The sequence below is a fragment of the Dermochelys coriacea genome, chromosome 2 (genome assembly GCF_009764565.3).
Source record: "Dermochelys coriacea isolate rDerCor1 chromosome 2, rDerCor1.pri.v4, whole genome shotgun sequence".
In the NCBI taxonomy this organism is placed as follows: domain Eukaryota; kingdom Metazoa; phylum Chordata; order Testudines; family Dermochelyidae; genus Dermochelys; species Dermochelys coriacea.
The window spans coordinates 155,674,895-155,691,786 of NC_050069.1; the positions used below are offsets into that span (position 1 = coordinate 155,674,895).

Below are 16,892 nucleotides of genomic sequence, written 5' to 3' on the forward strand. Positions count from 1 at the left end.
CATAGTGTGTGGTTTAAAAGACATTTCAGGTGGCAGTAGTTATAGCTGAGATTGATAAGAGACTGCACCAAGAATAAAGTGGTAATGGATGTAGCTTGTAAAGACAAAGTCATTCGATTTAAGGTTAATTAGGTTTATGCCTTTTTTTTTTCCTTCTTGGGGTATATCTTTGCTGCAGAGTTAACCAAGACTGATCACTCAAGTTAGCCTCACCTGAGTATGAGTGGCCACACTATACAGCCACACTCGAATGCATTCACACTGCTGTGCTCACTTGTATGAAGCTTTAGGACTTCTGGGGGGTATATCCCATGCTTATTAGCGCTGCTTTAAGCTGAGCCGTTCTGATTCTTTTTCAGTCAACTGTGGAAGAATTTCTTTTGGCACAGATGGGGACTTGTTGGAAGACATGGAAGGATTATCAGCACTTCAGTGGTTTAGCCTGGGTCCTCACTGCAGAGTGGGTGGAATACCAATCTGAGTGAATGCAACACCTGGGCTTTAGCCTATTATACCCCAGGACAGGACAGCTAGCCTGGGTGCAAAGTATCACCACACTTGGGTGAGAGGGTTTTGTGTATAGACAAGAGCCAGATTAGGGGCAATCACCCAAGGAAGAGCCCGAGTGAACTTTGCAGTGAAGACATGTCATACATGAGGGCCTGAGACTGTCTTAACTTGAGTTAATTCTGCAGTGACCTACCCTTAAATTAACTATTCTCAAATTAGCTTGACGGCGAGTGGCCATGTTATGAAATAACACTTGAGCTACACAGAGTGATTGGATTACTGCACAGTGACTATATTAATAGCACAGAGAGATTGTGCTAGCAGCTGATGAGCTATTTCAAGCTTTGCTTACATCTGATGATGGACCCTCCAACTTAAGTTAAGGGTATAGGACTCAAGATAGGGGAAACATTCAAGTTATAACTTGAATTAACTCTGCAGTGAAGACAAGCCCTGAAAGGTTTTTAAAAAGAGGTTTTCTATATAGAAATTCAGGAGTTCTCGATTCTGACTCTATGTATTGACTGGTGAAGTATTAAGGAAATGGAATGTGATCAACCAAGAAGGAAAGAAATATTTTTACTCGAACACTCTGTTAACACTGATCCAATGTAAATACAAGGGAAAAAAGCTCTCTTGGGAATTCAATTCCCCACACAGTAACTAATAGAACATGTTAATATACACCTCTAAATCACCCAAGAAGTCCTTCCAACAACAATAATAGATAAGATGGGGGGAAAATAATCCGAACAAACCCTGAAAGCCAATCAACCAAAAAATCATAACCAAACCCCTCCTCCAACGAAAAGTTTTCAGACATAAACCCATTTTTCTCTTTTCCAAGACATCTTTAAATAACAAAGTTCTGTGAGTTCAGCATGAGTATTAAAAATATCATAGTCCTCTGCTTAAGAGGAGCAATCTGCCACAAGGTCCAGGTCCAAAATTCCTCTCCCCTCATATTCTGCTATGCACAGATTGTCTGACTGGCTGTCACCCCACTATCTCCTACATGTCACTGGTACATCTGTGTTTATGTGTGGATAGTTTGTAAAGCACTTTGGAATCCTTTGAGATGAAAAGTGCCGTATAAATATAATAGCAGCATATTATTGTTACAAAATTGTATGACTTTTTCTATTGAATGAGATTGAATTCAGTTGCTATGAGAACCATAATTTTGAACTTCATGACTTTCGTGTGATTTAATTCTGAACCACTGTGCTAATTTCATTAAGCTTTTTGCATTGACTAGATAATAGGATGTAAAAGACCTGTTGGGTTACCACATTTAACCTCTTGCATTGGCACAATGTATAGTACATTAATCCTACTAATATTATATGAATCTTATTTATGATTTTTGTGCTGATGACTCAACTACTTCATTGGGTAGTTTATTATATTACCTACAAGTTTTCTTCAGCTATTGAGAAATGTTTATCTATATTCAAGCTGAAATGTTTCTATTTTTAGTAGGGTTGTTGATTAATCGTAGTTAACTCAGGGATTAACTCAAAAACGTAATTGTGATTAAAAAAATTAATCACAATTAATCGCAGTTTTAATCACACTGTTAAATAATAGAATACCAATTGAAATGTATTAAATATTTTGGATGTTTTCCTACATTTTTAAATATATTGATTTCAATTACAACACAGTATATAAAGTTGACAGTGCTCACTTAATATTTTTTATTACAAATATTTGCACTGAAAAAATGGCAAACAAATGAAATAGTATTTTTCAATTCACCTCACACAAGTGCTGTAGTACCATCTCTTTGTTATGAAAGAGCAACTTACAAATGTAGATTTTTTTAGTTACATAACTGCTCTCAAAAACAAAACAATGTAAAACTTTAGAGCCTTCAAGTCCCCTCAGTCCTACTTCTTGTTCAGACAATCACTAAGACAAATAAGTTTGTTTACATTTACGGGAGATAATGCTGTCCACTTTTTATTTCCAATGTCACCTGAAAGTGAAAACAGGCATTCGCATGGCACTTTTGTAGCCAGTGTTGCAAGGTATTTACATGCCAGTTATGCTAAACATTCGTATGCCCCTTCATGCTTCGGCCACCATTCCAGAGGACTTCATGCTTCTATGCTGATAATGCTTGTTAAAAAAATAATGCATTAATTAAATTTGTGACTGAACTTCTTGGGGAAGAATTGTATGTCTCCTACTCTGTTTAACCCGCATTTTGCCATATATTTCATGTTACAGTAGTCTTGGATGATGACCCAGCACATGTTGTTCTTTTTAAGAACGCTTCACTGCAGATTTGAGAAAACACAAAAAAGGTACCAATGTGAGATTTCTAAAGATAGCTACAGCACTCAACCAAAGGTTTTAGAATCTGAAGTGCCTTCCAAAAGTCTGAGAGGGATGAGGTGTAGAGCATGCTTTCAGAGTCTTAAAAGAGCAGCACTCTTATGTGGAAATTACAGAACCCGAACCACCAAAAAAGAAAATCAACCTTTCTGCTTGTGGCAACTGACTCAGACGATGAAAATGAACATGCTTTGGCCTGTACTTCTTTGGATGATTATCGAGCAAAACCTGTTATCAGCATAATGCATGTCCTTTGGAACGGTGGCTGAAGCAAGAAAGGACATATGAATCTTTAGTGCAGCTGGCACATAAATATCTTGCAATGCCGACTACAATGGTGCCATGCGATTGCCTGTTCTCATTTTCAGGTGATATTGTAAACCAGAAGCGGGCAGCATTATGTCCTGCAAATGTAAACAAACTTGTTTGGCTTATTTCAGAGTAGCAGCTGTGTTAGTCTGTATTCGCAAAAAGAAAAGGAGTACTTGTGGCACTTAGAGACTAACAAATTTATTTGAGCATAAGCTTTCGTGAACTACAGCTCACTTCATCGGATGCATTCAGTGGAAAATACAGTGGGGAGATTTATATACATAGAGAACATGAAACAATGGGTGGCCCACCTTGATTATCACTACAAAAGGTTCCCCTCCCCCCACTCTCCTGCTGGTAATAGCTCACTTTAAGTGATCACTCTGGTTACAGTGTGTAGAGTAACACCCATTGTTTCATGTTCTCTATGTATATAAATCTCCCCACTGTATTTTCCACTGAATGCATCCGATGAAATAAGCTGTAGTTCACGAAAGCTTATGCTCAAATAAATTTGTCAGTCTCCAAGGTGCCACAAGTCCTCCTTTTCTTTTTGTTTGGCTTAGCTATTGGCTGAACAAGAAGTAGCACTGAGTGGACTTATAGGCTCCAAAGTTTTACATTGTTTTATTTTTGAATGCAGTTTTTTTTTGTACATAATACTACACTTGTAAGTTTAACTTTCATGATAAAGAGATTGCACTATAGTACTTGTATTAGATGAATTGAGAAATATTATTTTTCTTGTTTTTTGCAGTGCAAATATTTGTAATCAAAAATAAATATAAAGTGAACACTGTACACTTTGTATTCTGTGTTGTAGCTGAAATCAATATATTTGAAAATGCAGAAAATATCCAAAATTATTTAAATAAATGGTATTCTATTATTGTTTAACAGTGCAGTGTTTAACATTAATTTTTTAATCACGCAATTAATCACGATTAATTTTAATTGCTTGAGAGAAACCATCTCCCGTCTAATATTAATGTTTATTTAATATTTGCATTGTGTAATATTCTCCTTTTTCTCAGTTGGTTCTCAGACGGAAGAGCTGCTCTAATCTGCACAAAAAATGGTTGTTCTCTCCCCATACTGAAGACCCTGGGACTGCTAATGTGCCAAGTTACGCCCATGCATAACTGTTTGTAGGATTTTACTTAAGTGTATAAAATGACTAATGACTGCTTCCAGCAGGTTTTTTTAACCAAATGCAAGCGTCGAATAGCTCTTTACTGTAAAGCAAGCCTTACCTGTGCCAGCATATTTATCTGCCATATTGATATCAATGTCCAATTTTAAACTCAGCATAATCCTGATGACATCATCACTGCCTTTCCCAGCTGCCCACATAAAGGATGTTCTTCCCTCAAGATCTGAGTCATCTTTCACTGAGGGATGTTTCAAAAATACTTCAACTGTTTCCTGCAGAAAAACTTCACTGAGTAAGAATGCCATTGAAATTAACATAAAAAGAGTCTGTAATGACAGAAGAAACTATTGTTTTGCTTAGCAGTTTTTGCTTAAGAAGCAAAACAAGGCTTCATTTTTCCTTTCTAAGGTTATATACAATATGTCTCATAATAACATTTCTGGCTTGTAATATCATCACTTGTATTGTGTTGGAGAATTCTCAAACCTGATCATTGTGTTATTCTGTTACTATGCCTATTTCTTGTTTATAACACCCATGGCTATGTCACAAGTTATGAATACACTGGTCTTATTCTGATTCACTTCTTACTTTTCTGTAACTTACAATCACTGTGAGGGAAATGATGGGAAAACATTACTAGAAATAACAATCTTGACAAACAGCAGAACAATGCAAGAAAAAAAATCCTCTTTTTTTCAAATTTGGATATTACTTCACATGAATAGAATTTCATTTTTCAAAGACCACTAAGTGATCCTATACCAGTTTCACTGTATGACACGTAACATCTTTAGAGACAAAACCACTATTTCTAATAGTCAATGAAATAATCAGATTATTAAATTACTAAAATATAATAAATCAGAAAGATGAGAAAAGTCATTACAGCTTAGCCCAGGCTTCCATTGTGTAATCAACACACTAGACTTTCTATTTAAATCAAAGAAAAAAACTCCTCCACCTCTTCCTCAGGTGATGCTTTGGTTTTAAGCTGTTAATGACATAACACCTCTCTAATCCACCTCCCAGCATCACTAATTCCATTACAGTTTCTAAAATAGCAAATTATAAGAAAAAGAAACAAAACAGTCCAAAACACAGAAGAATCACCCTTCCCAGCTCTCTAGGCTAGGACACGTGCTCTGAGCTCACAGGACCCCACCAGCCGAAAGCCAGCAAGTTATATTGTTCCTATGGCCAGGTCTACACTACCATTTACTTCAGTATAACTTACATTGCTCAGGGTGTGAATAAGCCACTACCTGAGTGATGCAAGTTACACCAACCTAAGCGTCGGTATGGACAGCGCTATGTGATCGATCGACTTCCTCCAGCCAATGTAGCTACCACCTCTGGCGGAGGTGGATTTATTATACTGATGGGAGAGCTCTCTCCTGTTGGCATAAAACGTCTTCACCATATGCACTATAGCGGCACAGCTGCATCGGTGTAGCTGCGCCGATGTAGCGCTTCTAGTGTAGAGTAGCCCTAGGTCAAACATACGTGGATCAGCTCAATATTGGAATAACTGGGAGAAATTGAATAGACTGAGGGTCAGACTACATAGTTGAATAGTCTCTTCTGATCTTAAATTCTATGAATTTATGAATCTAACTTGCAGAAACAACAAGGCCTACTTTCAAATAAACCCACTCATTTAACCTGATGCTGGTTCTGTAGTTAACGTCTATAGTAAAGGAAGGGGCAGTAAGGTTTCTTTCAAAGCATCAGCTTGGGAGAGGGAAGTTAAGGAAAAAAATAAATGTTAAAAGGTACCTCTGTGGAAATAACTTGAGAAAGTTTGGTAAATTCATTGAATGCAAAGTGTGCCAAGCTCAGGACAGTCAGGAATGGATCTATACTGGTGAGTTCATCTTGATTTCCTGAGCTCGCTGCACAGTGAATAAGCTACTTTTTGAGTTCAACCTAATGTATTCCAGTAGCTCCTGAAACTGGGAAGGAGCTAATGGAGCTGTCTTCTGAAGGGAGGGTTTGTAGCTTAGGTAGAAGATGAGATGGGCAGCTTGAACCTGGTTGTCTGTACAGATAACACCAATAGCAAGAGAGATCCTTTCTGAAAGGGAACTGTGCTTGCTAAAGGTAAATCATCTTAGGGTACGTCTACAGTACGAAATTATTTAGAAATTGTTCTATTCGAATTTTTGGAAGTGATTTTATACATTTGGTCTTGTGTTTCCTCACTAAAGCATGTGAATTTGACAGAGTGAGTCCATAGAACCGAGGCTAGCATCGAATGTCAGGTGGTGCACTTATGGGTAACTATCCCACAGTTCTCGCAGTCCCCGCCGCCCATTGGAATTCTGGGTTAAACTCTCAGTGCATGATGGGGCAAAAACATTCTCGTGAGTGTTTCTGGGTGTGTGTCGTCAGTCGCTCCTCCCACCGTGAAAGCTATGGCAGACAATCATTTCACAACTTTTTGGCGTGGAGACGCCATCATGCTTTCAGCAGACGGTGCAGTACGGTGCACCGCTTCTCTCCTGGGACTATGAATCCACCTTGCATTTCCTCTCGTCTTTCTATGTAATCTCTATAAGTATCTACTCTTTCTCTTCCTCATTGACCACTTCCGCTGCCAACTCTGCTTGGCCATCATGAACCGAGCAGCACAGCTTCTGCTGCCACTCTGCTCTCCTGCTCTTGCCGCAATACCGAGCTTCTCCATGTTGTCTGTCCTGGGCTCCTGCCTCTGTGAAAGCTCCAGAAGACGAACATTTCCCGCTTTTTTTCGGCTATCATGAACCGAACAGCTCCTCTTCCGCTGCCACTCTGTTCTCCTATGTTTCGCACCCTTTTCCCAAGTTTACCAGTGCAGGCACCATAGCACGGCAAGCATGGAGCCCGCTCAGATCTCCACTGCAGTTTTGACCATTGTAAATACCTCGTGCATTATCCAGCAGTATGTGCAGTAACTGCAAAAACGGGCGAGGAAGCGATGACAGCGCGATTACAATAGCGATGAGGACATGGACACAGACGTTCCTAGAAGCATGGTATGTCATAATTGGGAGATCATGGTGGCGTTGGGCCAGGTTCATGCCTTGGAACGCCGATTCTGGGCCTGGGAAACAAGCACAGACTGGTGGGACCGCATAGTGTTGCAGGTATGGGATGATTCCCAGTGGCTGCGAAACTTTCGTATCCGTAGGGCCACTTTCATGGAACTTTGTGACTTGCTGTCCCCTGCCCTGAAGCACAAAGATACCAAAATGAGAGCAGCCCTTACAGTTGAGAAGTGACTGGCTATAGCCCTGCGGAAGCTTGCAATGCCCGACACCTACCAGACAGTCGGGAATCAGCTTGGAGTGGGCAAATATTCTGTGGGGGCTGCTGTGCTGCAAGTAGCCAACGTAATCATTGACCAGCTGCTATCAAGGGTAATGACTTTGGAAAATGTGAAGACCATTGTGGATGGCTTTAATGCGCTGGGGTTCCCTAACTGCAGGGGGGCAATAGACGGAACCCATACCCTTATCTTGGCACCAGAACACCAGGGCGGCCAGTACGTAAACTGCAAGGGGTACTTTTCCATGGTGCTGCAAGCACTGGTGGATCACAAGGGACGTTTCACCGACATCAATGTGGGATAGCCGGGAAAGGTGCATGACACTTGCATCTTCTGGAACTCTGGTCTGTTTGAACAGTTGCAGGAAGGGACTTACTTCCCAGACCAGAAAATTACTGCTGGGGATGTTGAAATGCCTATAGTTATCCTCAGGGACCCAGCCTACCCCTTAATGCCATGGCTCATGAAGCCGTACACAGGCACCCTGGACAGTAGTAAGGAGCAGTTCAACTATAGGCTGAGCAAGTGCAGAATGGTTGTAGAATGTGCTTTTGGACATTTGAAAGCACGCTGGTGCAGTTTACTGACTTGGTTAGATCTCAGCACAACCAATATTCCAATTGTAATTGCTGCGTGTTGTGTGCTCCACAATATCTGTGAGAGTAAGGGGGAGACATTTATGGAAGGGTGGGAGGTTGAGGCAACTTGCCTGGCGGCCAATTTCGCACAGCCAGACAACAGGGCAATTAGAAGAGTGCAGCAGGGCTTACTGCGCATCAGGGAAGCTTTGAAAGCCAGTTTCATGACTGGCCAGGGTACACTGTGACAGTTGTGTTTGCTTCTCTTGAAGTTACCCAACCCCTATATATATGAAAGGAAATAAAATCACAATCGTTTAAAAACCGTTCTTTATTATTTGTTGCACAACACATTGAGAGAAATCAGAAGGTAGACCGAGTGAGGGAGGGTACTGGGGGAGGGACAAGTCCAGAAACCAAATAAAAATTTCAGACGTGCAAGCTTTCTACTGCTTGTGCAATCCTCTGGGGTTGAGTGTGTGGGTCCACGTAGCCTCCCCCGTGTTTTTGGGTGTCTGGGTGAGGAGGCTATGGAACTTGGTGGGGAGGGAGGGCGGTTATACAGGTGCTGCAGCGGCAGTCTGTGGTCTTGCTGCCTTTCCTGCATTAGATCCACCATACAGCGGAGCAAGTCAGTTTGTTCCCCCATGAGCTTGACCATAGCATCCTGCCTGCTCTTATCGCATGTGTCCCTCCTCTCTTAGTGTTCACTTAACGCTTTAAGGGACTCTGCAATTGTTTGCGTCCATGCATTCAGCTAGTCCCTATCAGTGCGGGAGGACTGCATGAGCTCACCAAACATGTCGTCCCGAGTTTGTTTTTCCCGCCTTCTAATCTGGACCAGACTCTGGGACAGAGTAGATAGGGGCAGCGTTGAAACATTTGCACCTGCGGGAGGAGAAAAAGGGAGGATAGTATTTTAAAAGATACATTTTAGAGAACAAAGGGGACACTTTCTCAGTGAAACAGGCAATTCATCGTACACAGGATATGTTCTTTCTGTACAAGGTCGCATTTTGCCTGTTATATTGAAGTGTCTGCCACTTTGGTGTGAGTAAGCCATCACACGCGGCTGGGCAATAGAATTCAGCTTGCAGGCAGCCATGGTAAGCCCTAGGGGCATGCAGGGTTCTGCTTCTTCCACATTCATTTCAATGCTTTCAAACTGCCAGGCCCCCTTTCCCATAGCAAGCAATGCCTGGTGGGTTTGCCATATAAAAGGAGGGCCTGCAGGTTCTCTGGTATGATCGCTTCACCCCCCCCCCCCCCGTCTCACACACACATACCGTGTGGCTCCGATGAGGCTCTGAGCAGGGATGAGCCTTTTAAACTAAACGCGAACAGCCCAGCGCGGCTGGGTTTCTCCTCACCCCCCGGATCCAATCAGGCTCTCACTCACCAGAAGTGCCTTCTCAGGGTCATGGTCCAGGAGCCTGCATTGGGAGTGGGGGGAGGCTATTGGGTCCAGCGTTAAGAATAGTTCCCCACTTGCCGCCTGTGCACTGTCCTCCTTCTCCTCCTCCTCTTCGTCCTCCAATAACTCATCCTCCTAGCTCCGTGCAACTCCCCCCTTGCAGGTGTCCACAGACAGTGGTGGGGTAATGGTGGCGTCACACCCCATAATTACATGCAGCTCACGGTAGAAGCGGCATGTATGGGGCTGTGACCCAGAGTGCCCATTCGCCTCCCTGGCTTTTTGGTATATTTGCCTGAGCCCCTTGATTTTTGTACGACACTGCTCTGTGTCCCTGGAGTAGTCCCTGGAGACTTTAGCATACATATTTGCGTTTCTTTTTTTGGAACGTAGTTCTGCCATGACAGATTCATCTCCCCAACATGCGATGAGATCCAGTACCTCCCGTTGAGACCATGCTGGAGCTCATCTGCAAATCCGGGACTGCGTGATCTCTTGTGATGGTGGACTGTGCTGATGGTGACCAAACAGGAAATGAAATTCAAAAGTTCCCGGGGCTTTTACCGCCTACCTGGCTAGTGCATCGGAGTTGAGAGTGTTGTCCAGAGCGGTCACAAGGGAGCATTCTGGGATAGCTCCCGGAGACCAATAACGTTGAATTGCATTCACAGTACCTGTAACCTGGAACTGCAATCTCAATTTTAGCGCTACTCCACTTGCCAAGGTGGAGTACAGAAATCGGATTAAAGAGCCCTTTAAATCGGAAAAAACGGTTTGGTCATGTGGACAGAGTCAGTTTTATTTCGAATTAACTCAGCTAATTCAGAACTAACCGTGTACTGTAGACCAGGCCTTAGTGTCACCACAGAGCAGGGGCAAGCTGGTAGTGAACAGGGTGTTGAATGTATGCATCCCTGAATGAGGCTCGAGAGTCATTCCTCTAAGAACATAAGAATGGCTATACTGCACCAGACCAATGGTCCATCTAGCCCGGTAGTCTGTCCCTGATAGTGCCCAGTGCCAGATGCTTCAGAGGGAATGAACAGAATAGGGCAGTTATCGAGTGATTCATCCCTTGTTCTCCACTCCTAGCACTTAGAGGCTTAGGACATGGGGTTACATTCTTGATCATCTTGGCTAATATCTAGTTCTTTTGTGAACCCATTTATAATTTTGGCCTTCACAACATCCCCTGGCAATGAGTTCCACAAGTTGACAGTGGGTTTTGTGAAGTAGTACTTTCTTTTGTTTGTTTTAAACCTGCTTCATTTAATTGAGTGACCCCTGGCTCTTGAGTTACATGAAAGGGTAAATAACACTTCCTTATTTACTTTCTCTACGTCATTCATGATTTTTTAGATCTCCATCATAACCTCCCTTAGTCGTTTCTTTTCTAAGATGTAAAGTCCCAGTCTCTTTAATCTCTCCATACCCTAATCATTTTTGTTGCTTTTCTTTGTACCTTTTCCAATCCTAATGTATCTTTTTTGAGATGAGGCGACCCGAACTCAAGTATGCAAGGTGTGGACATACCACGGATTTAAATAGTGACATTCTGATATTTTTATCATATTATACTTTTCATTATACCCTATCATACCTTTCCTAGTGGTTCCTAACATTATGTTAGCTTTTTTGACTGCCACTGCAAATTGAATGGATGTTTTCAGAGAACTATCCACAGTGATGCCAAGTAGATCACGAAAGCTTATGCTCAAATAGATTTGTTAGTCTCTAAGGTGCCACAAGTACTCCTTTTCTTTTTGCGAATACAGACTAACATGGCTGCTACTCTGAAACCTTTCTTGAGTGGTAACAGCTAATTTAGACCCATCATTTTGTATGTATAGTTGGGATTATGTTTTCTCAACGTGCATTATATGTTGCATTTGTCAACTTTGAATTTCATCTGCCATTTTGTTGCCCAGTCACCCAGTTTTGTGAGACCCTTTTTAACTTTTCTCAGTCTACTCTGGATTTAACTATCTTGAGTAATTTTGTATCATCTGCTAATTTTGCCACCTCATGGTTTACCTCTTTTTCCAGATCATGTATGAATATGTTGAATGGTACTGATCCAAGTACACACCAATGGATATTTACCGCTCTGCATTCTGAAAATTGACAATTTATTCTATCCTTTGTTTCTTGTTTTTTAACCAGTTACTGATGTATAAGAGGATCTTCTCTCTTATGCCATGACTGCTTACTTTATTCATCCACTTGATCACCCTTATCCACATGTTTGTTGACACTCACCAAAGACTGGTGAGGCATGATTTCCCTTTACAAAAGCCATGTTGTCTCTTCCCCAACACACTGTGTTCATTTATATGTTTAACAATTCTGTTCTTTACTACAGTTTCAACCAGTTTGTCTGGTACTGAAGTTAGGCTTTCTGGCCTGTAATTGACAGAGTCGCCTCTGGATCCTTTTTAAAAAATTGGCGTAACATTAGCTATTCTTGAGTAATCTGGTACAGAAGCTGATTTAAGTGATAGCTTACATATCACAGTTAGCAGTTCTGAAATTTCATATTTGAGTTCCTTCAAAATTCTTGGGTGAATACCATCTGGTCCTGGTGACTTATTGCTGTTTAAATTTATCAATTTGTTCCAAAACCTCCTCTAATGCAACCTCAAACTGGGACAGTTCTTCAGATATATCACCTAAAAAGAGTGGAAATCTCCCGCACATCCTCTGCAGTGAAGACCAATGCAAAGAATTCATTTAGCTTCTCTGTAATAGCCTTATCGTCCTTGAACGCTCCTTTAGCACCTCGATCTTTATTATTACATGCAGTTACCAGGATGCTATGATATAGACTATTGTATTCATGTTTGAAAAAGTTTCAAAATCAATATACAATTTTTAATATATATTTTTGATATTAACATTTTGAAATCTATCATCTATATAATACACAATACAGGAAAACTATAAAACTTGTGAACACATCTGGATACAGATTACTCTACAAACCATTAGAAATCTGTTCTCAGGGATATCCTATTTCATAGACACATAGAAGATTAGAGTTGGAAGAGACCTCAGGAGGTCATCTAGTCCAACCCCCTACTCAAAGCAGGACCAACACCAACTAAATCATCCCAGCCAGGGCTTTGTCAAGCCAGGCCTTAAAAACCTCTAAGGATGGAGATTCCACCATCTCCCTAGGTAACCCATTCCAGTGCTTCACCACCTTCCTAGTGAAATAGGGTTTCCTAATATCCAACCTAGACCTCTCTCACTGCAACTTGAGAGCATTGCTCCTTGTTCTGTCATCTGCCACTATTAAGAACAGCTGAGTTCCATCCTCTTTGGAACCCCCTTCAAGTAGTTGAAGGCGGCTATCAAATCCCCCCCTCACTCTTCTCTTCTGCAGACTAAACAAGCCCTGTTCCCCCAGCCTCTCCTCGTAAGTCACGTGCCCTAGCTCCCTGATCATTTTTGTTGCCCTCCGCTGGACTCTCTCCAATTTGTCCACATCCTTTCTGCAGTGGGGGCCCCAAAACTGGACACAATACTCCAGAAGTGGCCTCACCAGTGCCGAATAGAGGGGAATAATCACTTCCCTCAATCTGCTGGAAATGCTCCTACTAATGCAGCCCAATATGCCATTAGCCTTCCTGGCAACCAGGGCATACTGCTGACTCATATCCAGCTTCTCATCCACTTTAATCCCCAGGTCCTTTTCTGCAGAACTGCCACTTAGCCAGTCGGTCCCAGCCTGTAGCGGTGCATGGGATTCTTCCATCCTCAGTGCGGGACTCTGCCCTTGTCCTTGTGGAACCACATCAGATTTCTTTTGGCCCAATCCTCCAATTTGTCTAGGTCACTCTGGACCCTATCCCTACCCTCCAGTGTACCTACTTCTCCCCCCAGCTTAGTATCATCCGCGAACTTGCTGAGGGTGCAATCTATCCCATCATCCAGGTCATTAAGAAAGATGTTGAACAAAACCAGCCCCAGGATTGACCCCTGGGGCACTCCGCTTGATACATGATAATTATTATCAGACAATAATTTGTATAATCTATGTTATATTTTAAAATACTTTGCTTTATGTTTCAGATATACCATACTTACAGCAAAGTTGCTCTGTGCTGCATAATGTAAGGGTGTTGCCCCTTGGCTATCAGATGGGATTGTTCCAAACTTATTTCTTTCTAACAGGAGATGGACAATCTGTGCATGGCCTGACAAAAGAGCAAAAATTAACATATGAATAACCTATGCAGCTCACTAGATGCTTTGCTCTGAAGTCTTCTTTCCTACTTAAGAAACATTAATAAATGCTGGGACATTCAAATAAAATCATAAGATTTCACATGAGCTTTATGTTGCAATTGTCCAACTTGGCATGCTGTTTTTGCCAATGGTGCTCTAGTTTCACTGTTCCTTCTACCCTCATCTTTTGCAGGCCATGAGGGAACCATGATGGACTGGGGAAATGAAACTGTGGAAAAGGCCATTTAGAATCTATAGTAAAAGACAAAAGGCTATTATAATTTATTACTACACCATCAATAGTACTTTGTTAAACAACAGTCTACTATACTGTAATAAGTGAGATGGATACTTCCATACAAGCCTTTGGAAATTACAACCAAAACCTTGAATTTGACCCAGTGGTCAGCTCAAGGCAGCAAAGTGAGCCGTGGTCTGGGATGATGTGCTTTTGGTTGCTCATGTTGCTTAAACCAGCAATTTCATTTCAAGGTACAGTGTGTTGTAGGCATCAAGCCTGGTCCTTATTCAATTTTTATTCAAGCAGAATTCTCATTGAAGATCATGGTAATCTGACTGAGAACAACATGAAAAACAACTAAAAACCTCAGGATTTGGCCTCTGGATATTATTTCTTGCAATCATTTGAAAAACTTCTTGTAAGCATTCTAATTTCTTCCCCCAAAACTCCAGTTTCCCCAAACACAGCCATTATTTCAACTCTATGTTCCAACTCATTAAATGAATTCTGCGTGAGAAAGTTACTTACCTTACAGATACTGGAGGTTATTTAAGATGTGTCGTCCCTATTTGTATTCCACTGTGGGTGCACATGCACTTTATGTGCCTGGAGTTGGAGAATTCTTGCAACAAGTGTCTGTTGGTCTGTGCGTGTGCCCTTGCTCTTGTTCTGCCTTGAGCCAAGGGTATAAAGCAGGGATGGCCAACCTGTGGCTCCAGAGCTGCATGCGGCTCTTTAGAGGTTAATATGCGGCTCCTTGCATAGGCATTGGCTCCGGGGCTGGAGCTACAGATGCTAACTTTCCAATGTGCTGGGTGGTGCTCACTGCTCAACCGCCATCTCTGCCCCAGGCCCTGCCCCCACTCCATACCTTCCCCCAAGGCCCCTGCCCCTTTCCCCCGAGTCTACTATGCGCTCACTCCTCCCCCAATCCCCCCAGAGCCTCCTGAGCATGCAAAACAGCTGATTGCAGCAGATGGGAGGCGCTGACTGGTGGGGCTGCTGGCGAGCGGGAAGTGCTAGGGGATGGGGCTGATGGGGGGGAACTGATGACGTATTACTGTGGCTCTTCAGCAATATACGTTGGTAAATTTTGGCTCCTTCTCAGGCTCAGGTTGGCCACCCCAGTATAAAGGGTGGAGCAGTCCGATCACCTCTCCAATTCCTTCTCTACTGTAAATCCAGGAATGATCTGAAGCAGAGGGGAAGGAGGACGAGTAGTGGCATACAGATGGTGTACACATTTCAAAGAACCTCCAGTTACTATAAGATAATTAACCTTCTCTTCTTCTTTGAGTGCTGGTCCTTATGTGCATTGCACTGCAGATGAATGACAAGCAATACTCAAGTAGAGTGCGAGGATGCAGCTTGCAGAGTCATTTGAAGGACCGCTGAGCCAAAGGATGCATCAGCTAAGGAGTCCTGTATTAGAGCTTAATATCTCATGAATGTGTGGATGGAACTCCATGTAACAGCAGATACAGCATAAGATGACAGAAGGATTTTTTCTACCGGCATGTTAATACCACTACCCTGAATATAACATTGGCTGTGCTTACAGAATCACTCTTCTCTTGCCTTAGAAGAATAATAGAATCATAGAAGATTAGGGTTGGAAGAGACCTCAGGAGGTCATCTAGTCCAACCCCCTACTCAAAGCAGGACCAACACCAACTAAATCATCCCAGCCAGGGCTTTGTCAAGCCGGACCTTAAAAACCTTTAAGGAAGGAGATTGCATCCCTAGGTAACCCATTCCAGTGATTCACCACCTTTCTAGTGAAATAGTGTTTCCTAATATCCAATCTAGACCTTCCCCACTGCAACTTGAGAGCATCGCTCCTTGTTCTGTCATCTGCCACCACTGAGAACAGCCAAGTTCCATCCTCCTTGGAACCCCCCTTCAGGTAGTTGAAGGCTGCTATCGAATAGGGTGACCAGATGTCCCGATAAAATCGGGACTATCCCGATATTGAGCAGTTTGTCCCAATACTTTTTTTCGGGCGCAGCTTTTTTTTTTTTTTTTGTTGCTTAGGCAGCGGTGACAGGCATGGGGAGCGCCTTTTCAATTGTTACAGTCACCGGCACGTCCGGGTCTTCGATGGCACTTCGTCGGCAGGCACTTCTTTCTTCGTCGGCAAGATTTATTTCCCACCGTTGAACGTGCTGGGTGAGTGTAACAATTGAAAAGGCGCTCCCCCTGCGGTGGTCCCGATATTTTGGATTTAGCATCTGGTCACCCTACTATCAAATCCCCCTTCTCTTCTGCAGACTAAACAAGCCCTGTTCCCCCAGCCTCTCCTCGTAAGTCATGTGCCCTAGCTCCCTGATCATTTTCGTTGTCCTCCGCTGGACTCTCTCCAATTTGTCCACATCCTTTCTGCAGTGGGGGCCCCAAAACTGGACACAATACTCCAGAAGTGGCCTCACCAGTGCCGAATAGAGGGGAATAATCACTTCCCACAATCTGCTGGAAATGCTCCTACTAATGCAGCCCAATATGCCATTAGCCTTCCTGGCAACCAGGGCATACTGCTGACTCATATCCAGCTTCTCATCCACTTTAATCCCCAGGTCCTTTTCTGCAGAACTGCCACTTAGCCAGTCGGTCCCAGCCTGTAGCGGTGCATGGGATTCTTCCATCCTCAGTGCGGGACTCTGCCCTTGTCCTTGTGGAACCACATCAGATTTCTTTTGGCCCAATCCTCCAATTTGTCCAGGTCACTCTGGACCCTATCCCTACCCTCCAGTGTACCTACTTCTCCCCCCATCTTAGTATCATCCGCAAACTTGCTGAGGGTG

The 16,892-nt window shown here is 42.7% G+C and overlaps 1 protein-coding gene across 5 annotated transcripts in view; it reads right to left on the minus strand.

The window, feature by feature from the left end:
* Nucleotides 1-16,892, minus strand: part of INVS (inversin) — a 201,747-nt gene that overhangs the window by 58,188 nt on the left and 126,667 nt on the right. For all 5 annotated transcript variants that reach the window (XM_043508523.1, XM_038388551.2, XM_043508525.1 and 2 more), the window contains 2 exons: nucleotides 13,710-13,819; nucleotides 4,419-4,590 (listed from right to left, as the gene is read on the minus strand). In XM_043508523.1, the coding sequence (XP_043364458.1) occupies nucleotides 4,419-4,590; nucleotides 13,710-13,819 (282 nt within the window). The remainder of the gene's footprint in view (nucleotides 1-4,418; nucleotides 4,591-13,709; nucleotides 13,820-16,892) is intronic.